General features: G+C 40.3%; 1 protein-coding gene across 2 annotated transcripts in view; it reads right to left on the bottom strand.

Moving 5' to 3' along the window:
- Window positions 1–25520, bottom strand: part of SGCD (sarcoglycan delta) — a 605373-nt gene that overhangs the window by 11604 nt on the left and 568249 nt on the right. For both annotated transcript variants that reach the window (XM_040345086.1, XM_040345085.1), the window contains one exon: window positions 13396–13468. In XM_040345086.1, coding sequence (XP_040201020.1) covers window positions 13396–13468 — 73 coding nt within the window. The remainder of the gene's footprint in view (window positions 1–13395; window positions 13469–25520) is intronic.

Consider the following 25520-nt stretch of genomic DNA (forward strand, 5'->3'; position numbering starts at 1 on the left):
CTCAATGTGTTGCACAAAGTACAAAAAATGAGCACCCTATGCCAGATCCAGTGCCTGAATCAACATTACAGGCCATCCTCACAGCATGAGTAGACAGTAAAAGCTGACTGAAGAATTCTAGGAAAATAATAATAACAAATAATAAAGTAGTGAAGTTGGCTTCTCTGGTGAGGAAAAGTGGATCATTAACTACAGACAGTAGTGAAAAACTGAGGATGCACATAGTGTGATAGGGTTACAGGGGAGGCACCCCAGGGGAGGGTGTCCTCATAAGCTCGCCAGTGTCCAGTCACCTGAAGTTATGAGACTATAACCCATGATGTGTGAATAACTTGCCTATGTACTGTACTTTATGATTAAGATAGCCTGTTTATAGAGCTCAGTAGCTGAAGCTGAATTTATTTATACGCAAGAGAATACACAGTGACTCCTTCCCCTCACTCTGTGCAGCTTTGTCTGAGATTTCATTCAGCGTGCCTGAAAGGAACCAACTTTTGCTATTATCTTTGGAAAAACCTATAGTACTCTGGTAAACCTGTAATAAGGGTGCACCCTGTATCAAATATTTATTTACAAAACAAACAACTTACATATTGTATATAAAACAGTTAAAAACTTAAAGAGGAACTTCAATCCCCTTTAGTATGTCTTCATGCCACCATTTTCATTATTATGGTGCATGCACAGATGTGTTGAAGGGTTCTGCCCAGCCTCAAGGTCACGACAGAGACATTTGGCACAGATTTTGCATGCACAAACATTGCAAAGTTTGATCTTCTATAACAACTGTCTTTGTGCATGTGCTGCGAAAGCCACATGTGCGTAGATGTGTGAAAAACCCACGCATGCACTGATGTACCTCAGGGCTCAGTCGGGGCCCAAAGCCCTGCGGCACAACTGCACAAACGCAAAATCTGGAACAAGAGTGAGTGTATGCAAACGTCTTTCTTGCCTAGGAGAGAAATGTGGAAGTGCTGGGGGAAGGCAGGGCAAAATTGAAGTTCATTTATAGTGAAGATCTGCTTCAAAGAATTTAAATAGAACTGACCTAAAACTATTTTATTTTATATATCCTTATGTTCCATGCACTGTGCTGAGAGCAACTGTAGAAGGTGTTGCATTTCAAATCATTCTGCATCCAATTTTCAGAGAAACTCCTTATTAACTTACAATTTACATAAATTAAAAGCATTAATTTTTTCCCCGCAAATGTTTCCATGTATTCGTAATCATTGATAATCAAATTCATGCAATGTGGATGAACAATTAACTTGCCCTTGAAAGACATATCTATCTAAATATTTTCCTGTATAATCTGATACTCCCTCCATTCCACTAAAAGAAAGCACAACGAGATTATGTTGTCATCTGCAATTAACATGATTAAAGGGAGGAAAAGTTAATTAACAGAAGAGAGGGAGACCATTTCCTGAGTGTATGTGTGTGCAGTCACATAGAGCATGACTGAAAAATGATAAATAGCATGTAACATAAAAGTGTCTGCTACATGTCCTTATTAAGATGACTGTTACTGTTCATTTTATTTTTTCATCCATATATATATAATATATTGGGCCAGATTCTCGTAGAACTCCGGCGGCGTAACGTATCGTGTTTACGTTACACCGCCGCAAGTTTTCAGCGTAAGTGCCTGATTCACAAAACACTTACCTGTAAACTTGCGGCGGTGTATTATAAAGACGTCCGGCGCAAGCCCGCCTAATTCAAATGGGGCGTGTACCATTTAAATTAGGCGCGCTCCCGCGCCGAACATTCTGCTCCGTTCGCAATTTTCCCAACGTGCTTTGCACGAAATTACGGCGCCCCGACGTGTTTGTGAATGGCGACGTGCGTAACGTACTTACGCCGAAAAAAAAAAAAATTAAATTCGAAGCGGGAACGACGGCCATACTTTAACATGGCTGGTGTAAAGTTAAGCAATGAAAAAGATTGCTTAACTTTGCGACGGGAAAAAACAACGTTACGCGCACGAGTAGGTTCGCAGATCGCCGTAAATGGTAATTTGCATACCCGACGCTGGAAAACTACGCGAACTCCACCCAGCGGCGGCCGAAGTATTGCAGCCTAAGATCTGAAGGTGTACGAAGCCGCTAGCCTGTCGGATCTTAGCCAAAAACCGTCGTATCTTGTTTGTGAATCACAAATTAAGATACGACGCGGCAAATTTGAAAATACGCCGGAGTATCAGTAGATACTCCGGCGTATTTGTTCTGTGAATCTGGCCCATTGTTCTCATTGTTTTCTCCATCCTATCCTAAAAGTGAAGCTGTCCTTTAATGTAGTCTTGTATGTATAAAAAGTATGGGGGTAATCCACAAAGATCCGGCGTAACTTAATTTTTTCCATTTAAGTTACACTGCCTTAAAATTTCCACCTAAGTGCCCGATCCACAAAGCACTTACCTAGAAATTTTTGGCTGTGTAACTTAAATTCCGCCGGCGCAAGGCGTTCCTATTTTCATGGGGGCGATTCCCATTTAAATTAGGCGCGCTCCCGCGCCGGCCGTACTGCGCATGCTCGTGACGTCATTTTCCCGACGTGCATAGCGCGAAATTACATTACGCCGAGCTTTGTGGATTGCGACGGGTCAATAAAGTTGCGTCGGAAAAAAAAAAAGATACGGCGCGAAAAAAAAATTTCAAAACAAAAAAAAAATCGCGTCGCTGGACAGAAGGGTCTGTTTTTACAAGGTGTAAACAGTTTACACTTTGTAAAAGCAGCCCTAATTTTGCGTTTGCAAACTAAAACTTACGGAGAAAAAACGAAGCTGAAAAGCTTCGTGGATTTTCATAAGTGCTAATTTGCATACCCGAGGCGGCATTTCGACACAAAATTCCCCCATCGGCGGATGCGGTACTGCATCCTAAGATCCGGCAGTGTAAGTCCCTTACACATGCCGGATCTTCTGCCTAACTATGGAAAACTGATTCTGTGGATCAGTTCCATAGTTAGAAACAGGGATACGACGGAGTAACAGCAGATACGCCGGCGTATCCCTTTTGAGGATCTGGCCCTACATCCACAGCCCAAACTTTTTTCAGTCTTGGAAGGGGATGGGTTAAAACCCTCCAATTTTTTTTGGTGTGCCCCATTGGGGATATTTCACTTTACTACTTCTGCCAGAGACACAACAGGTATTAAAACGAAAAAAAATTCCATCTAAAAGCAGAACGGGTGCCCCGATTGGAATATTTGCCATTTATTAAAGTAGACCTTTCACTAAGATGGGGAAAGGCATCGTTACTTACAGTCTCTCAATTACAAGTGGTTTAAAAAGCCATCGAAAAAATACAGTTAGTACAAAATAAATGAAGAAATGCTTTCAGGAGGATGCCACCATGCCTCCTGAGTCTCCATGCCTCCCATGATGTTACCTGCTCCTCCAGTAAGCATTGGAAGCCAGGCCAGTATTTTTTATATTTCTTTGGCAAACTGTATTTTTAAATGGCTTTTTTAAAGAAGAATTCCAGCTATGGATATTTTTTACATAGTTACATTGGTCCATCTTGGACCAATGTAACTTTGCATATACTATACCTGGCGGATTCCCCTGAAATCACTGAAGTATTCACCACTACTCAAGTGATCTCCAGTTGCTTCAGGGTCCTCAGGCTCTGCTTCATTTTGAACAAAGGAGGTTGGCTGGTGACATTACATTCTCCGCCTTATCCAATCAAAGGACACTTGGCTTTCATTCGGAAAATGCAAAACATTGGTACTCATGCCAAACTGCCAACCTCCTCTGTTCGTAATGCAGCAGGGCAGATGTTTGGGTCTCACGCCGCGTACACACGATCAGTCCATCCGATGAGAACGGACCGATGGACCGTTTTCATCGGTTAACCGATGAAGCTGACTGATGGTCCATCGCGCCTACACACCATCGGTTAAAAAAACGATCGTGTCAGAAAGCGGTGAAGTAAAACACAACGACGTGCTGAAAATACCGAAGTTCAATGCTTCCAAGCATGCGTCGACTTGATTCTGAGCATGTGTAGATTTTTAACCAATAGTTGTGCCTACTAACGATCGTTTTTTTTCCCCTCTGTTAGGAATCCATCGGTAAATTTAAAGCAAGTTGGCATTTTTTTAACCGATGGTTAAATAACCTATGGGGCTCACACACGATTTTGATCGATGAAAACGGTCCATCAGATCGTTGTCCTCTGGTTAACCGATCGTGTGTACGAGGCCTCAGAAGCATGAAGCTCAGAAGCTCAGAAGTGCAATATTTTGGATTTCCCATTACTTCTGTCCTGGTGAATGCTGTATGATCAGGAACCTGCAAATCAGATCCCCTTATTAGAACTTTTAAAAGAGCACCTATCACAAAGTGCTTTATTGTTAGTGCTATTTTCTATAAGTTTAAAATTAAAGCAATATACCTCAGCCCCCAAATCATAAAAAAGACCAGTGTAACTGTCCAGAAAGTTTCTCTCCTGCAGGATGAAATAACACCAATAAAGGAAAAGAGCAGAGGAATGGAGGATGATTCGCACTGCCACATCTTCCCAGCTGTGTCTGATGTCCGAGGTCAGCCACCTCCTCCTGCTTTTCACTCTGCTAAATCAGGCGCAATGATTCTGCCTGCACTGGACAATGCATAATTACTGAACCTCCAATGCGCCCGCCGGAAATCCAAGCTTCTAGTGTAGGCATTCAAATTAAATGGTGAAAGCTCTTAATTAAAAAGAGTAAATCACAGTAAAATATTTCAATCTGGGCAGGGGACACAGGAGGCAGCGACATGAATAAAGTGAACCGGGTGACATTTCTTGGGTGTAAGGCAATTTTAAATGGCCGTCTTAGAGACCAGATTAATTACATACTGAGGTCAGGAGAAGGCATGTCTTGACTTAACGCTGTTAAGCTTTTTCCATGAGGCGTGATAAATGATGAGCCTGCATAAAGGCATTTCTCCCAGTGTATTTCAAATTTTTTAGTTATTATTGTTACGTTTACATAGGTTTTGTCATATCTTATTTATTATGGAATAAAGGGGGGGTTTCAAATTTGGGACTTTAAATGAGGTAGTTAGTAAACCACCTCCATCCCTGGTTGTATACTATATATATTTTAGTATACAACCAGGGATGGAGGTGGTTTACTAACTACCTCATTTAAAGTCCCAAATTTGAAACCCCCCCCTTTATTCCAAAATAATGAGGGATGGAAGCATGTGAGTTGTGGGACTCGATTGTTTAAATCAGGTGTCTGCATTGATTTTAGCTATTGCTGCAGTTTCTTTTTGTGGTTTTGTTTTTTCATTTCTTATCAGGCATAGGTGAGGTGGGGACACACCCCCCAATCACCTGTCCTTCATCCACCCATCAGTTTGTACATGCCTCCATTGAGGAGACTTTAAAAAGTGTGTAGTTAGGACTGCAGAATCGCAGGGAGCCTTGGCGATGGCTCTGCAGCTTAAAACATATATTTGCAATTGTGTGCGACTAATCCTCTGCTTTTAATATGTATAGTTAGACCGTTGTCCTTGGCTTGCTGATTGGATGGTAAGGAGGAACCTGGTTAGAAATGTTTATTGCTTCACCTGTATTTGAGTTTGTCATCTAATTTATAGCCCCAAAAAAAAAAAAAAAAAAAAAACCCTTTTTTCTATATTAAATACCCCAGCTTTTTCTGTCAAGTATATATATAATTGTTTACAAAATTTCTTTAATAATGCAATATAGTCATGGACGGTGCATTATTTGAAAGTCTTGAAATTAATTACTTATTCCAGATTTATTATTTTCCCCCTATCCATTGTAATCTGATCCCTGCACATGCTTCATTTAAAGTCCCGCTCTCTCCTTTTTTAATCTTATTTATTATATTTCAAATGCAAGAGCCCTCTAGTGGCTATCTTTATGTCACATCAGCATCTTTGATGAAATTCTGTTTCAAGAGTACCATTTATAGGAGGATCTGCTTATAAGAAGTATATTGTTATAATTTTGTAGTTTTAAAAAGCAGAAAGGAAATGGTGTATACATAATGAGTAAGTAAGAATTACTTATTATTGGAAAAAATAAACTATATATAGGTGAAGTCATTTTGTAATGTATTACCGTATATACTCGAGTATAAGCTGACCCGAATATAAGCCGAGGCACCTAATTTTACCATAAAAAATGGAAAAATGTATTGACTCGAGTATAAGCCTAGGGTGTCCATCTGCATGCCTCACTGTGCCTCACTTTGCCCCACTGTGTCCATGTGCATGCCTCACTGTGTCCATGCCTCACTGTGCCCATGCCTCACTGTGTCCATGTTCATGCCTCACTGTGTCCATGTGCATGCCTCACTGTGTCCATGCCTCACTGTGCCCATGCCTCACTGTGCCCATGTCCATGCCTCACTGTGTCCATGCCTCACTGTGCCCACGCCTCACTGTGTCCATGTGCATGCCTCACTGTGTCCATGCCTCACTGTGTCCATGCCTCACTGTGCCCATGCCTCACTGTGTCCATGTCTCACTGTGTCCATGCCTCACTGTGCCCATGCCTCACTGTGTCCATGTGCATGCCTCACTGTGTCCATGCCTCACTGTGTCCATGCCTCACTATGCCCATGCCCCACTGTGTCCATGCCTCACTGTGTCCATGCCTCACTGTGCCCATGCCTCACTGTGTCCATGACTAGACTGACGTTTAACATGGGAGTGTATGGAAGGGGTGCCCGGCTTTGAAAAATTGGTGCTACCCAGCTGTAGGTCCCCCAGACAACAAACTTTGCACACTTGTAGAGGAAGAGTGAGGTCCAGAGGATCTACGGCCGGTCAGTACCGAGTCCGCAAAGTCCGGGAGATCAGGCGCAAAAAGGTGACTCGAGTATAAGCCGAGGAGGGCATTTTCAGCACAAAAAAAATTGCTGAAAAACTTGACTTATACTCAAGTATATACCGTATAATAAAAATAACCTTTCCATTTTGGCCTGCTGCCAGCTTTGGGGTTTTACAACTGACATATGAATGGGCTTCATTACAACCTATGGCAATATATTGTGTATAAAGCATCCCTAGAAATTAAATTTCCTGATCTTGTGATTAGCTCATTGCTTTTCTCTTTTTCAGAGCTTGAGATAATATTTCAGACATCCCCATCACTGCCACAATGGGTCTTTCATCTTTTGTAATCATTTAGACATATATTTACAGTATTCTGGAGATCACAACTGAATACTACCATGCTCTTGCTGGAATCATTCAAAATAAACACTAGGATGAAGGTTCTTCCTTTACGTTATGCATAGGATCTCTCATTACATTTTAATAAGAAGTAATGCAGCTCTGAATTCCTACTAAACATGCATATAGTGCACAAAACAATCCTTGTGGTAAAAAAAAAAAAAAAGAGAACAGATAAATACATATTAAACAAAGGTGGTTAAAGAGTATTTTTTTTTTTTACCTCCCTGAACCCCAACACTTAAAAAAAAAAATGCCAATAGAAATACATACCCCCGATGCAGGCATATGGTAATCTCACTTTGCAGTCTGCTAAGAACAGAGCAGTGTTTAATTCCTGCTGCATTATAATGGTGCTGTGATATATGTATGTGCCATGGCAAAAAGTGCAGAAGTGCACCCATAGCTTAATGATTTAATTCTAACTTCATTACAGAGTTAGATACAAGACCGATCATACGCTGTTTTTGAAATAAACGTCAGGAGAAAAATGTGGATTTGCTGGCTGTTCCTCCTGTTTGGCTGTCCAAAACTAGCTATGCACGGCTGGAATTTTAGATTTCTGCTAAAATGGACAATATATCAAATCGACTTTTGTCAAAAGTCGATTTGAAAAATCGACTGATCTAGATGGAAAACTATCAAACAGTGACTGCATCCTAACAGATGCGATCACTGTTTGGGTATTCAGGCAGCCACAGGTGCTTCAGGTGCCTAAATGCAGTAGCTGGCAGGGGAGATTTCTCCATCCACACGGTCTAGCTTGAAATCTACAAGTGTAAGACTACTTTTTGCTGATTATATTTCTTTAATGCTTTCAGCCATAAGAGCCTCATGCAGATATGGAATTTTATCTTTACTCTGATCTGTGTATTTATTATAGGCTGGTGACTCAAAAATTTTAAATAAAAATGAAGGCCAGGACAAAAAGGCACCCAATTAGGGTTTTTAGAAGACGTTCAGGAGCAGCAGTATCTATATATTTTTCATGACATGTATACTTTAAAATTGAGCTTGAAGATTAGCTTCAGTTTGCAAGTTGATCACTAGAGGGAGCTAGAGTACCATTAGAAGTTCACATTACAGTGAAATAAGTCCGTCACCTTTTATCTAAGAACTCAGCTCCTTCTACTAAAATGATCTGCTGACACACTTGTGACTACCACCCAACACATTAGTCAATGAAGAATGAACAGCGCTAAGAGCACTTGTCTAATATCAGTCATAGAGATAAAGTCACTGTAGTTTATGTTCTTTTTGTTAATGTATAACAAAAGGCAAAACTTTTCGCCTGTAGTTCTGGATAGAGTAGAGAGGGATAAGAACACCCGCCGGTTTTTTATTACTGTCTGTGCCCCTGTTAAGCCCCGTACACACAATCGGAATTTCGGACTTTTTCCATTGGGAATTCCAACCATGTGTTATGCCCCATCGGACTTTTTTCCGAGGAATTCTATCGGAGTTTAGATAGAGAACATGTTCTTTTACTCCGTCGGAATTCCGATGTTAGTTTGGCCGGGAAAAAGCCTGATCGTGTGTACGGGGCATTAGACTGATTCACCCTCTCTATTTGTCATGTTTAATGTTATCATTCAAAGTGAAAGTAAAAGAAAATTGCATATTTTGGGTTGTCCCCAGAACAGGAATAGACAGGAAATCTTCCAACGGGGACACTAGTTCTGGTGATCCTGTTGACAACAAGGAATTTCCTTAGTTTGAAGGAATTTTCTCTCACTTCCTGTTTTGACGATGAGACAGGAAGTGAAGAAAAATGTCCCCAATGGGACAAAGAGGGCAAATAAAAAAACGAACAGGGGTTTCTACCTTTGGAAAATGCTAGTTGCTGGGCTATTATGCTGTCTTCAATATCCTAAGTAACTGAAACAAGTTTGCCAATGAGGAAGGTCAAGGCAAAGTCATAATATCTTACCTGCAATCATATTTTGGGAAAGTGAGTCTATGACTCAAAATAACGATGATTGATTCCACACCAGTGAATGTTTGATTAAAATCACCATCACTGTTTTATAAATATGCCCCTACATGTGCACCAAGGGATCACAAACATGGGCTTCAACCCTTGCACATGCTTTAATCTCCGTTTTGTGGTGCAGTAAAAGCCGGCTTCAGCTCTCTACAGTGCATGGAGAGGTAATGAAAGCCATCATGCAAACTATAATCTTGGGATGCTCAGCTGAAGAAATGAGAGCAATAATGTTTTAGTAACGTTACTGTCTACAGGTTTATGGGAAATCCATTGCAATTTACATTAGTAATTAAAAGAAACATCCACTTTTGCACAACTGCTTCTATTCTCCTTGCCTTTCAAGGGACCCTGTCAGGTCATATAAATGCTCAGGCTAACAATATAATAAATGTGTAGACACCTTGGGGTGCCTGTAAGCGTTTTTGTTAAATGATTCTTTTTTATTTGACCTCAGTATGATCTGGCATATGGATAAACATTAAATGTTCACTATTAGTATTTTAATCAGATTTTCAATGTATCTATGTACCAAATCATGCTGGGATAAAAGAATGAATGGTTTCATTATTTAACTATTAGGTCCATAATTTACCAATTAAAATCTACAGTATATCACACCAAGGATGTCCAGAATAGGTCCAAAGCTCTCTTTAGCAATCACATAGTTACATAGTTACAGTATCGACATTTCGGAGCCTCACAGGAACCCTTTGTGAGAATGTGCAACACGGTGCGGTGACAGAAAACACTCAGGGCCAGATTCTCGTACATCCGCGTATCTTTGCGTGGGCGTAACGTATCCGATTTACGTTACGCCTCTGCAACTTAGACGGGCATGTACTGTATTTTCAAAGCACTTGCTCCGTAAGTTGTGGCAGCGTAGCGTAAATTGTCCGGCGTAAGCCCGCCTAATTCAAACTTGGAACAGAGGGGCGTGTGTTATGTAAAATAACCATGACCCGATGTGATTGACGTTTTTCACGAACGGCGCATGCGCCGCCTGTGGAAATCTCCCAGTGTGCATTGCTCCTAATACGTCGCAAGGACGTATTGGTTTTGACGTGAACGTAAATTACGTCCAGCCCCATTCACGGACGAGTTACGCAAACAACGTAAAATTTTCAAATTTTGTCGTGGGAACGACGGCCATACTTAACATTGGTACGCCGCACTTACGCCACCATATAGCAGGGGTAACTTTACGCCGGGAAAAGCCTAACGTAAACAGCGTAATTGTACTGCGTCGGCCGGGCGTACGTTCGTGAATTCGCTTATCTAGCTGATTTACATATTTCGACACGTAAATCAGCGTACACGCCCCTAGCGGCCAGCGTAAATATGCAGTTACGATCCGACGGCGTAAGAGACTTACGCCTGTCGGATCTAAGGGAAATCTATGCGTAACTGATTCTAGGAATCAGGCGCATAGATACGACGGCGCAACTCAGAGATACGACGGAGTATCTGGAGATACGCCGTCGTATCTCGGTTGTGAATCTGGGCCTCAGAGTCCAGGTGCAGAGAACAAAGATACAGTAAATTGTAATTGAAGTTCAGCAATAGACATCAAGCCCAATGGGAAGGCAACCCAACTGGGAGCACTTACAGGTTATAACAACATTGATGTGTCAGTAGCAGAAGGTCACAGGTGTGTCAGCAGTGTCTGTCCCAAGGAGTGGAAGGTGGCCTGGCTGGTTCAAACCCACATGGGGAGGCTTCCAGGTAAGATGGTGTGCCCCTACACTTTCTCTACTCCTCTGGAACCTTTCCCTGATGCTAAGCACTGTCCCTGACAGATGGGAGACCTGTCCCTACTCTAACCACACACTGAATGTGCACCAAGCCCAGGAGTCATGGGACTTAAATAGGCTCTGCCTGACCCAAGATGGCCACCAAAGTCACATGGGGCGCCGGTATCCAATCAGATAGTTGCCCTCTGTGACCCAGGGAACCATGGAGGAACCGTGTCCCTCTGGACTTCCTCTCCCTCTGCAATGCCGCTGCATTGTGCCACATACAGTGAAGAACTGCATTTGTCTACACCTTCATCAAGCATAGTTTACCAAGGGGTCCGGCATATGATCATTTTTATTTATGCAAAGCATCTTTGCCAACTTTCCCTTAGATCCCAAGTGCATACTGCACAGAGGCCTCAATCTTCTGCTTCAGCTCAGTTTCATACAGCAACCAGATTCCATTGTTTGACTATGTGAACTATAGCATGAAAACATGAAACAGCAAGCAAGAAGAAATATGATCGGTATTAGGAATTAGTTCCATTTAGATGCACTATACGGCCAAGCCACCTAAACTTAATCTTGTTGGAATGTGATGACCAACAAGGTACATATAGGTATATATAGTGTAGGTACACATAGTCAGGTGCCTACCAACTTTTGGCCACATATTGTATTACAGTAGTATCTCAAGATGGGAACTTACAGTGAAAAAAACTACGTATTTTTAAAACCCGAATTCCAGATAGATATAAAGGACTAAGATTATTCTGTCTATGTATTTGCTAATAAATCATTTTACTTAAATATAAGCATCATTTTGACTTGATAAACGTTTTTACATCCCACTGTACGGCAGAACTGAGACTGGGAGAGGAATAATAGAAGCCAATTTAAAGAGAACATGATAGGAGAAGTGAGTAGAGTGTGCATATGACCTTATCCGTCTTCTGCTGCTCTTTTACTGTCTTATCAGGAAACTAGGTTGAGGAGATGTCACCAATGTATTCCTTGCCTGTGCTATGTGGTGGGGCTGTGTAAATTTCAGAACTGGACGGACAGAAATACAAATCCTTTAGCAGGAGAAACCGCTGAATTGTATGTATTTCATATGTGTATTTAGAGGGTTGCCGGTGTCTTGTCGAGCTAGTTCCTCCATCTATATGGTTCCTGCCTCGACTGCGCAGGCGCAGTAGGAGGCCACAGAAATCTCCAAGCCTCAACAGCTGATTGTCAGCTTAGACGAGCTTGCTCCCGCTGCCTGATGCCTGCTTATACACGGCGCTCTATAGTACACACCGCTCTACACAGCCAGGGGCGGATGTGAGACGTCTATTTTATTGAGAAAAAACATTCCCAAAAAAAGGACTGCTCAGTATCACATCCGCCCCTTGCTGTGAAGAGCGGCGTGGATAACCAATCAAAAAAACACTGGTCAATATCCCATCCACCCCTTGCTGGCCATTGCTGTGTAGAGCGGCGTGTACTATAGAGTGTATAATCAGCAATCGGGAGCAGGCGCGTCTAAAGCTGATGAACAGCTGTTCCCGCTCTGAGTTTTCCGTCGGCTCGGATTGCGCCTGCACACTCTGAAAGGAACCATATCGATGGTAGGAACCAGCTCGCCAGAACACCTGCAGTTCAACTTGAAAGTATTTATGTGAAGTATGGGGCTTGCATCGCCGATCTCCTTCAAAAAATTCTGGTTGCTTGGCTGTGATGCAAACCAAATGGCTTCTGCACATTCTGAGCCATGAACCTGAAACAAATATTCAGTCCAGTAAAATCAAGTAATCAAGTAAAGTAAGAATTTTATTTCTGCGTAACTATTCTGCACTTGTGAGTTTAGTATTGAGGCAGAAGGGTTGGTAATAAAGGGGTTGTAAAAGTTTGTTTTTTATTTTCTAAAAGGGTTCCATTAAGCTAATGCATTTTTGGTTCACTTACCATTTCCCTTCTAAAAATTGTTTTCTTTGTCTGAATTTCTCACTTCCTGTTCCTCCTAAGCTATTCTGGCTGACTAACCCCCATGGATGATGGGGCAAGCTTACTGAGGAGAAACAGGAAGTGAGAAATTCAGACAAAGAAAAAAAACATTTAGAAGGGAAATCAAAGCAAAAGGTAAGTGAACCAACAATGCACTAGCTTAAAGGAACCTATTTAGAAAAAAACCCACAAACCTTTACAACCCCTTTAAAGCCAGGCAATTAGCATTTGCAGAAGCAGACGCAAGACATGGCAGCTTTTTATATTCCTCTATGGAAAGGTTTCCTTTATTCAGGAGAATCTGAGCAATTAATTTGCTTTGGAGCAGATAGCGCTGTCCGTGGTACTGAACTGAATGTGTTACAGGTGGCAACACCTGGCTGGATGGGCTCAGCTACACAACGAATGTAATGAAGAATTTATCTTTTGCGCCATTATTATCGGACTTGTATACATCTTGTCCTAAGTGTTTTACTTACCGTAGATGGTGGAATGGCTCGGCTTTAACATAGGGTGTTTCCAGAGATCCTGGGAAAACTGCTCCTTCTGCTCCTAAAAGATAGAAGATAAAATATATCAACATACAACTGCCTTACACTACCACGAAGTATAGTGATATCATCAGAAACACTGGATTAAAAGATTGTTCTGACAGAAACAGTAAAGAGAACCAGTCACAGCTGGGCTTATGCATGAATCTAAATACTCAGTCCTAAATTAAAGCGGAGTTCCACCCTAAAAATGAACTTTCTATTAACAGCTTGCCTTTAATGTAAAATAAATAAATAAATAAAATCTTTATTTTTTTTACTCACTTCTATCTGGCTGTTACTAGGCAGATTTTGTAATCTAGTTCCTGGTCCTAGGTGGTTCAACTTCCTGTCCTAAGACCCCATTGCCTCCTGGGAAATGATGACACTCATTTCCCAGGAATCTCTGGGCATTACTGTGCCTAAATTTTTATTTATAAACAAAAACCAAAAGGTTGACGCTGCGCTAAATTAAATATTGAATTATAAATGTAAATAGCTGCTAGCACTAAATTGTGTACAACAACTTGGTAACATAAAAAAGAAGAAAAAAACAGTGCAGCGCTAGTGAATGATATTGTGCTCATATAAATTAATAATAAACAAAAAAAGTCATTCTGGAATAAACTGAAAATTTAGCCAGAATAGGAAAAAACATAAAAATGCAGATGGATATATGAAGAAAAAGTCTTAAAAAGCCACGAAACAAAGTTCATATGACTCTATCCAGTAATTTTCCTTGTGAAAGAGAAGTGGATTGTGCAGACAATGTGAAAGACTCTTGATTGATGTGAGGTAAGCTGTCACCAATACACCCGTGAGGAAGGATAAGATTGCCTGCTTACCAGATGAAAAGACTGTTTTGCATCAGTCTAATAGGGCCTGTGGGAAGTCTGGTCTCCCAATACCTTAGCCGTCAAGATAACCACGGTATAGCTCAGCATACAATCCGAAGAGTCATAAACCAAAAAAAAAGAGAAGAAGGACCTCTCATAGCGTATAACGTTTAAAAATAGAAGAGGGTTTAATAAAAATTGCACTTACAATTAGGCAATATAAATACAGCATGGATAGCAAAACGTCTCCGATCTCTTGTTCCGATGCTTCTCGCTACTCGGTCAGGAAAACACAGCCGGCGTTCAGGACGGAACGCGATGACGTCACGGCACCCTACGATCGTTTCGTCGCTAATGGACTTCAACGGGGGAGTAAGCCGGATGTTGACGTCAGCGCGCTAGGTGTTTAAATACCCACGGGTTCCATGTTGGAAAACTCGGGGAGAGTCCTCATAGTGACTGAGGGCAAAATATTTGAGTAGCGAGAAATGGAAAAGTGTTCTAATCATGTTGTACATAACGTATTATATTAGTACAGAACGCGGGGGTGTTTAATAACTGGTAGCGGAGCATCGAATAATGAAAATAAGATCGGAGGTTAACAATATATGCAAAAAGATTTGTATCATAAATTTGCATAATCATAAAAATCAATCTATATTTAATTAGAAAAGATCTATATCATAAAAATCATCTATATTTAATTAGAGAAGATCTATAAATTAATTTAAATTTTGATAATGATTATGATAATTAAAATTGGAATAAAAAAATTAATAATAAAAAAAAAAAAAAAAAAAAAAAAAAAAAAAAATTTTATTATGAATTATTTAAAAAGAAGTTTATATCCCAATCTACGTTAAGTCCGAACGGAATAAAAGATTTCATAGAAAAAATCCAGCGAGTTTCGAGCCTAGATATGGCCCGAACCATATTAGTACCACGCCAATGAGGACGAATGTTATCTATGGCAAAAAAACTTGTCCCCTTTAATTGTCTCCCATGGAATTTATCGTAATGTTTCGAGAGGTTATGTTTAGGGAACCCGCTTTTGATCCTGCCCACATGCTCACTAAGACGTATATGCAGTTCTCTCTTAGTACGGCCGATATATTGCTTTGAGCATGGACATTGAATCATGTAAACAACGTATTTTGTTGAGCAAGTCATAAATGAATCTATGTCATAAATTGTACCAGTAGCTGTTGATTGAAAATTAGTACATTTCCGTTCCCTAAAGGAATTTACCTTGCAGATATTACATCTGCGACATGGGAAAAAAACCTTTAAGGGACTGGAAAAATGACATAGTTCTTGGTGGATCTATAGCATTTGGTGCAATTTTTAGCCTTAAAGCAGGTGCCCCCTTAAAAATCACGATTGGATTATCAGGGATAAGTGATCCAATAATCTTATCACTTTTAAGAATGTCCCAATGCTTTTTTAAGATTTTTTTAATTGAAAAATGCTGATTTGAATATTTGGTAGTTAGGGACCAGCTAAATTTTTCTGAAGGAATAGGGTTCTTACTACTGTTTTTTACCAATAAGGATTCTCTATCCATCTGTTCCACCTTTCTCATGGTTTCGTTAATCAAAACTTCTTGATATCCTTTAGTCAAAAATCTTTGTTTCAGAACGTGTGCTTGTTCATGGTAGTCCTTAATATCAGTGCAGTTCCTCCTTATGCGTTGAAATTGACCTTTAGGTACTGCGGCTAACCATGAGCTATGATGACAGCTTGTGACAGGAATAAAAGCGTTCCTATCTGTCTCTTTGAAGAACGTGTTGGTAATCAGTTTATCTTCTTTTACATAAATGTTTAGATCCAAAAAATGGATGTGGGAGGTGCTAATATCATATTGAAGAGAAATACCCCTCGTATTGGAATTTAATTTAAAAAAGAATTCCTCAAGTGATGTTGTGTCTCCCTCCCATATGACTAACACGTCATCTATATAGCGTTTCCAAAGTCGTAATTGTGAGGGTGGTTGATCATCAATAGCTTCTCGTTCCCAATGAGCCATAAATAAATTGGCTAGGCTGGGGGCGAATTTAGCCCCCATCGCCACGCCACAGATCTGAAGAAAAAAGGTACCACCGAACCAAAAATAGTTATGTGTAGTTGCAAATCTTAACAACTCCAAAATAAACTCCTTCTGTAAGGGTGGTATATCAGATTCTTGCTGGAGGTAAAAGTCCACTGCCTGCAGACCATGTTGATGTGAGATAACCGTGTATAAAGAAGCCACATCAGCAGTGGCAAGGATATAGCCATCCTTCCATTGGACCTCTTTTAATAGATTCAAGACTTCAGTGGTGTCTCTAAGGAAAGCAGGAGTCGATTTCACTAAGGGTTGTAAAAAACTATCTACATATTTACCTATCCTGGCCGTGACGGAATCTATTCCGCTTATAATTGGACGGCCAGGGGGTTTAACTAAACTTTTATGAAGTTTAGGTAAATAGTATATCACCGGTACTCGCGGTGTGATGGGTATGAGATGGGCATGTTCTTTTTTGTTAAGAATCCCCTTATGTAGGCCTTGATCCACAAGATTGGATAACAACTTCCTATATTTTACTGTAGGATTCGAAGGTAGGGGGGTGTATGTTGAACTATCAGACAATTGTCGATTCATTTCTTCAACATACTGGGACTTGTCTAAAATGACAATCCCCCCCCCTTTGTCTGCAGGTCTAATTACTATCTCATTCCGCTGACAGATCTTCTTGATGTTAGTCTGAATAGGGAAAACACCTCTAGGTTTAGTAATTTTAAGAGACAGAAGATCTTTTGTAACCAGTTCTTTAAATACTTGTATCGCAGGAGCAACAAAGCCTGGTGGATTGAATAGTGATACATTCCTCAGATTGCTATGTTGAATAGCAATTGAATTTTTTTTTTTTTTTTTTTTTTTTATTATTAATTTTTTTATTCCAATTTTAATTATCATAATCATTATCAAAATTTAAATTAATTTATAGATCTTCTCTAATTAAATATAGATGATTTTTATGATATAGATCTTTTCTAATTAAATATAGATTGATTTTTATGATTATGCAAATTTATGATACAAATCTTTTTGCATATATTGTTAACCTCCGATCTTATTTTCATTATTCGATGCTCCGCTACCAGTTATTAAACACCCCCGCGTTCTGTACTAATATAATACGTTATGTACAACATGATTAGAACACTTTTCCATTTCTCGCTACTCAAATATTTTGCCCTCAGTCACTATGAGGACTCTCCCCGAGTTTTCCAACATGGAACCCGTGGGTATTTAAACACCTAGCGCGCTGACGTCAACATCCGGCTTACTCCCCCGTTGAAGTCCATTAGCGACGAAACGATCGTAGGGTGCCGTGACGTCATCGCGTTCCGTCCTGAACGCCGGCTGTGTTTTCCTGACCGAGTAGCGAGAAGCATCGGAACAAGAGATCGGAGACGTTTTGCTATCCATGCTGTATTTATATTGCCTAATTGTAAGTGCAATTTTTATTAAACCCTCTTCTATTTTTAAACGTTATACGCTATGAGAGGTCCTTCTTCTCTTTTTTTTTGGTTTATGACTCTTCGGATTGTATGCTGAGCTATACCGTGGTTATCTTGACGGCTAAGGTATTGGGAGACCAGACTTCCCACAGGCCCTATTAGACTGATGCAAAACAGTCTTTTCATCTGGTAAGCAGGCAATCTTATCCTTCCTCACGGGTGTATTGGTGACAGCTTACCTCACATCAATCAAGAGTCTTTCACATTGTCTGCACAATCCACTTCTCTTTCACAAGGAAAATTACTGGATAGAGTCATATGAACTTTGTTTCGTGGCTTTTTAAGACTTTTTCTTCATATATCCATCTGCATTTTTATGTTTTTTCCTATTCTGGCTAAATTTTCAGTTTATTCCAGAATGACTTTTTTTGTTTATTATTAATTTATATGAGCACAATATCATTCACTAGCGCTGCACTGTTTTTTTCTTCTTTTTTATGTTACCAAGTTGTTGTACACAATTTAGTGCTAGCAGCTATTTACATTTATAATTCAATATTTAATTTAGCGCAGCGTCAACCTTTTGGTTTTTGTTTATTTCTATTGTCCTTTGTACTTAGACGTTGCTGCTCACCATTCACTATGGACATTTTTGATTTCAGATCACAATATAATATTAACACAGAAGGAGTTTTTGATGGTAGTATTGAGCATAATGATGCTCTTGGTGGCCTGTTCCTTAGACTTAAAAATCTTTTGATCTCTGAACTGCACACTATTTGGGATATCGCATATTTAGAGCATTATGTTGATAAAAAAATGGTACCCCGCAGTCTCAGATGGGAAGTAGCCCCTCAGAAAGGGGAGACTGACCTAGAGGGCTGGCACACCTATTTTAATGATATAGGGGTTAAATTTCTCCAGTTTCTTCTAGATAAGAAACAAGATAAAATAAAATCCCTGAATGAAGAAATTGGGGGAATAAAAACTAAACTCAATCTATTCAAGGATCAGGATTTATATATATCCAAATCTGATCAACTGAGAGAAATTATAGAGAAGGAAGGTTTGGACCAAAAAAAATAAGAAAAAGAAGAAATTTAACCGCGATCTGTCGGATTATTCTAACAAGGTGGTCTTTAAATGGCAGACCAATTTGGAGAATGCAGAAATCAATAAAGTTGAAAGTGGAGCCTCTTCCCGGCAACCTGCTTCCTCTATTGATAACCGACCCCCTCCCCGTGGACCAACACAGGGCCCAATAAATAACAAAAATCAGACGACTGGTAATGCTCCTTTTTCATCCAAACCTCCTAAACTAACCAAAAAGGGTTATCCACAGGGCCCTCCTCAAGGGGCTCGCCCTAAGGGACCTCCTACAGGGAGAGATCCTAACTTTAGAGACAATGTTCATAATGGCTACTATGTCCCTAGAGAATCTCAGCCACATCTGAATTCTTCAGAACAGAGGGGAGAAGTTAGAGGCACCTGGCATTTTAGACCTCATCCCTATAATTCCACCAATTCAGTTAATGATTCCAGAGACTATCATACAGATCCACGGGATCGCTGGAACCTCAAACCAGCAATACAGGGATATAGGGATCAAAGAGCTGAAGGAAGAAATCAAACTCCAGGATGCATTCCCCTCGAAAACCGCTTTGCTGCGCTCTCCAACCATCAATTGGATACATATGAAGATAATTATGTTATTACTCAGCATCCGGAATATCAAAATAGCCTCCCAGTTCAGAGAGACTACTATATTGAATCTCCACGGGAGTATGGGATTACTAGTCCTCCTCGTTTTTTTCCCATGACACGGAGTCAGAGCAAAAAGGAGTACGACGACAGAGAGGCATCAGAGGGGGGAGGCGAATTCGGGCCAAAGAGAGGAAAACCACGGACCTAGCTGGTATTTTCAATCTTAGCTCAGCCTCATTAACAGTCGGCGAGCAAAATGTTTTGAGTCACGGTCTTAAATATGCCCCCCCACATCAACTCAATAAATTTGAGACCTTTATTGATGTTAACAAATTCATCCGCAAGATGAATATTAAAAGACATTTCATTTTAAATCCAATTGGAAATGGCACTCAGGTTATCCATAGGATTCCCCCATCTTCTATTCGACGATCTGGAGTCAATTCAGACGACGTTCCACCTACCATTTGTGCTCCTATTCAACATAGCAATCTGAGGAATGTATCACTATTCAATCCACCAGGCTTTGTTGCTCCTGCGATACAAGTATTTAAAGAACTGGTTACAAAAGATCTTCTGTCTCTTAAAATTACTAAACCTAGAGGTGTTTTCCCTATTCAGACTAACATCAAGAAGATCTGTCAGCGGAATGAGATAGTAATTAGACCTGCAGACAAAGGGGGGGGGATTGTCATTTTAGACAAGTCCCAGTATGTTGAAGAAATGAATCGACAATTGTCTGATAGTTCAACATACACCCCCCTACCTTCGAATCCTACAGTAAAATATAGGAAGTTGTTATCCAATCTTGTGGATCAAGGCCTACATAAGGGGATTCTTAACAAAAAAGAACATGCCCATCTCATACCCATCACACCGCGAGTACCGGTGATATACTATTTACCTAAACTTCATAAAAGTTTAGTTAAACCCCCTGGCCGTCCAATTATAAGCGGAATAGATTCCGTCACGGCCAGGATAGGTAAATATGTAGATAGTTTTTTACAACCCTTAGTGAAATCGACTCCTGCTTTCCTTAGAGACACCACTGAAGTCTTGAATCTATTAAAAGAGGTCCAATGGAAGGATGGCTATATCCTTGCCACTGCTGATGTGGCTTCTTTATACACGGTTATCTCACATCAACATGGTCTGCAGGCAGTGGACTTTTACCTCCAGCAAGAATCTGATATACCACCCTTACAGAAGGAGTTTATTTTGGAGTTGTTAAGATTTGCAACTACACATAACTATTTTTGGTTCGGTGGTACCTTTTTTCTTCAGATCTGTGGCGTGGCGATGGGGGCTAAATTCGCCCCCAGCCTAGCCAATTTATTTATGGCTCATTGGGAACGAGAAGCTATTGATGATCAACCACCCTCACAATTACGACTTTGGAAACGCTATATAGATGACGTGTTAGTCATATGGGAGGGAGACACAACATCACTTGAGGAATTCTTTTTTAAATTAAATTCCAATACGAGGGGTATTTCTCTTCAATATGATATTAGCACCTCCCACATCCATTTTTTGGATCTAAACATTTATGTAAAAGAAGATAAACTGATTACCAACACGTTCTTCAAAGAGACAGATAGGAACGCTTTTATTCCTGTCACAAGCTGTCATCATAGCTCATGGTTAGCCGCAGTACCTAAAGGTCAATTTCAACGCATAAGGAGGAACTGCACTGATATTAAGGACTACCATGAACAAGCACACGTTCTGAAACAAAGATTTTTGACTAAAGGATATCAAGAAGTTTTGATTAACGAAACCATGAGAAAGGTGGAACAGATGGATAGAGAATCCTTATTGGTAAAAAACAGTAGTAAGAACCCTATTCCTTCAGAAAAATTTAGCTGGTCCCTAACTACCAAATATTCAAATCAGCATTTTTAAATTAAAAAAATCTTAAAAAAGCATTGGGACATTCTTAAAAGTGATAAGATTATTGGATCACTTATCCCTGATAATCCAATCGTGATTTTTAAGGGGGCACCTGCTTTAAGGCTAAAAATTGCACCAAATGCTATAGATCCACCAAGAACTATGTCATTTTTCCAGTCCCTTAAAGGTTTTTTTCCCATGTCGCAGATGTAATATCTGCAAGGTAAATTCCTTTAGGGAACGGAAATGTACTAATTTTCAATCAACAGCTACTGGTACAATTTATGACATAGATTCATTTATGACTTGCTCAACAAAATACGTTGTTTACATGATTCAATGTCCATGCTCAAAGCAATATATCGGCCGTACTAAGAGAGAACTGCATATACGTCTTAGTGAGCATGTGGGCAGGATCAAAAGCGGGTTCCCTAAACATAACCTCTCGAAACATTACGATAAATTCCATGGGAGACAATTAAAGGGGACAAGTTTTTTTGCCATAGATAACATTCGTCCTCATTGGCGTGGTACTAATATGGTTCGGGCCATATCTAGGCTCGAAACTCGCTGGATTTTTTCTATGAAATCTTTTATTCCGTTCGGACTTAACGTAGATTGGGATATAAACTGCTTTTTAAATAATTCATAATAAAATTTTTTTTTTTTTTTTTTTTTTTTTTTTTTTTTTATTATTAATTTTTTTATTCCAATTTTAATTATCATAATCATTATCAAAATTTAAATTAATTTATAGATCTTCTCTAATTAAATATAGATGATTTTTATGATATAGATCTTTTCTAATTAAATATAGATTGATTTTTATGATTATGCAAATTTATGATACAAATCTTTTTGCATATATTGTTAACCTCCGATCTTATTTTCATTATTCGATGCTCCGCTACCAGTTATTAAACACCCCCGCGTTCTGTACTAATATAATACGTTATGTACAACATGATTAGAACACTTTTCCATTTCTCGCTACTCAAATATTTTGCCCTCAGTCACTATGAGGACTCTCCCCGAGTTTTCCAACATGGAACCCGTGGGTATTTAAACACCTAGCGCGCTGACGTCAACATCCGGCTTACTCCCCCGTTGAAGTCCATTAGCGACGAAACGATCGTAGGGTGCCGTGACGTCATCGCGTTCCGTCCTGAACGCCGGCTGTGTTTTCCTGACCGAGTAGCGAGAAGCATCGGAACAAGAGATCGGAGACGTTTTGCTATCCATGCTGTATTTATATTGCCTAATTGTAAGTGCAATTTTTATTAAACCCTCTTCTATTTTTAAACGTTATACGCTATGAGAGGTCCTTCTTCTCTTTTTTTTTGGTTTATGACTCTTCGGATTGTATGCTGAGCTATACCGTGGTTATCTTGACGGCTAAGGTATTGGGAGACCAGACTTCCCACAGGCCCTATTAGACTGATGCAAAACAGTCTTTTCATCTGGTAAGCAGGCAATCTTATCCTTCCTCACGGGTGTATTGGTGACAGCTTACCTCACATCAATCAAGAGTCTTTCACATTGTCTGCACAATCCACTTCTCTTTCACAAGGAAAATTACTGGATAGAGTCATATGAACTTTGTTTCGTGGCTTTTTAAGACTTTTTCTTCATATATCCATCTGCATTTTTATGTTTTTTCCTATTCTGGCTAAATTTTCAGTTTATTCCAGAATGACTTTTTTTGTTTATTATTAATTTATATGAGCACAATATCATTCACTAGCGCTGCACTGTTTTTTTCTTCTTTGTTTTTTTCTTCTTTTTTAAATTTTTATTTAGGCACAGACCAAAAGTCAAGGCATTAATCCACACAATCTGCGATGAGTCTGCTTCGGCAGAGATCACACGGGCAGTACCTAGGCATTTAGTTATGTGAACAGGATCAGAATCTAAATTTACATTTTCTCCAAGAAAGGTAACTATTTAGGTCCTTTATTTACACTATATTGTCAAGTATTGGGACGCCTGTCTTTACACGCACATGAACTTTAATGACATCCCAGCCATCGGATTTCCATCGGACAAATCCGTGGATTTTTGTCCGAAGGGCGTTGGCCGTGAACTTGTTCTGCATACAGACAGCAGAACTTTTTCAGCCAACATTCAAGAAACGACATGTTTTTTCTGCTATTTAGCGCCACCCTTTGGGCAACTTCTGCTAATGTTGTCATATTGTTAGCATTGGTTCGGAGCATGTGTGTTTGTACTTTGGATTTTAGTCCGACAGACTTGTGTACACACGATAGCATAATCCGACGGAACACATTTGTTGTCGGACAATTTGAGAGCATGACCATCCAACATTTGTTGTTGGAAATTATGACAACAATTGTCCGATGGAGCATACAGACGTTCGGATTGTCCGACAAAACACGTCCATCACACAATTGTTGTCAGAATATCGGATCGTGTGTACAGGCCCTAAGTCCGTAGGGTTCAGTGTTCAGTTGGCCCACCCTTTGCAGCTATAACAGCTTCAACTCTTCTGGGAAGGCTGTCCACAAGGTTTAGGAGTGTGTCTATGGGAAAGTTTGACCATTCTTCCAGAAGTGCATTTGTGAGGTCAGGCACTGTTGTTGGCCGAGAAAGCCTGGCTCGCAGTCTCTGCTCTAATTCATCCCAAAGGTGTTCCATTGGGTTGAGGTCAGGACTCTTTGTGGGACAGTCAAGTTCCTGCACCCCAAACTCGCTCATCCATGTCTTTATGGACCTTGCTTTATGCACTGGTGCGCAGTCATGTTGGAAAAGGCAGTGGCCATCCCCAAACTGTTCCCACAAAGTCGAGAGCATAAAATTGTCTAAAATGTCTTGGTATGCTGAAGCCTTAAGAGTTCCCTTCACTGGCCAAGCCTAACCCCTGAAAAAACAACCCCACACCATAACCCCCCTCCGCCAAATGATTTGGAGGGGTGGTCCTTCTAGCAATATAGTGTGGATGAGTGAGTTTGAGGTGAAGGAACTTGATTGGCTTGCACAGAGTCCTGACCTAAATCCGATAGAACACATTTGGGATGAATTAGAGTGGGGACTGCAAGTAAGGTCTTCTTGGTCAACATCAGTGCCTGACCTCAAAAATGCACTTTTGGAAGGGTCAAACATTTCCATAGACAAACTCCTAAACCTTGTGGACAGCCTTCCCAGAAGAGTTGAAGCTGTTAAAGCTGCAAATGGTGGGCCAACTCATTTTTGAACTCCATCGACTAAGACTGGGATTCCATTAACGTTCATGTGCGTGTAAAGGCACATGTACCAATACTTTTGACAATATAGTGTATGTATCCACCCCAAGTCTGTTAAATAGGTGTGCTTGTTATATTACTGATAATATCTCCAGCAACAAACCTATGTCTGGACTTGGACCCCTTTTGTAACTTTCACTGTTGAGAGACTTTCAGTTACAGATATCGCAAACACAGCCACCTGCTGGTGAAACCTAGTTTTGCATTGTGATACAAATTACAAATATTGGGCTAGATTCAGAAAGAATTTACGCCGGCGTATCTATTGATACGCCGCGTAAATTCAAATCTGCGCCGGCGTATCTTCTTCCTGTATTCAGAAAGCAAGATACACCGAAATTAGGCTAAGATCTGACTGGCATAAGTCTCTTACGCCGTCGTATCTTAGGGTACATATTTACGCTGGCCGCTAGGTGGCGCTGACGTCCATTTCAGCGTAGAATATGCAAATGAGCTGGATACGCCGATTCAGAAACGTACGTGCGCCAGGCAGACTTTTTACGTCGTTTGCGTAAGGCTTTTTCCGGCGTAACGTTACTCCTGCTATATGAGGCATAGCCAGTGTTAAGTATGGACGTCGTTCCCGCGTCAAATTTTTAAATTTTTACGCCGTTTGCATAAGTCGTTCGCGAATAGGGCTTTGCGTAAATTACGTTCACGTCGAAAGCATTGACTATTTGCGACGTGATTAGGATCATGCGCACTGGGATACGTTCACGGCCGGCGCATGCGCCGTTCGTGAGAAACGTCATTTACGTGGGGTCATGTTTTATTTACATAAAACACGCCCACCTCCTGACAATTTCAATTTGGCGTGCTTACGCCGGCAGATTTACGGTACGCCGCCGCAACTTATGGAGCAAGTGCTTTGTCAATA

The sequence above is a fragment of the Rana temporaria genome, chromosome 3, assembly GCF_905171775.1.
Source record: "Rana temporaria chromosome 3, aRanTem1.1, whole genome shotgun sequence".
Classification (NCBI taxonomy): domain Eukaryota; kingdom Metazoa; phylum Chordata; class Amphibia; order Anura; family Ranidae; genus Rana; species Rana temporaria.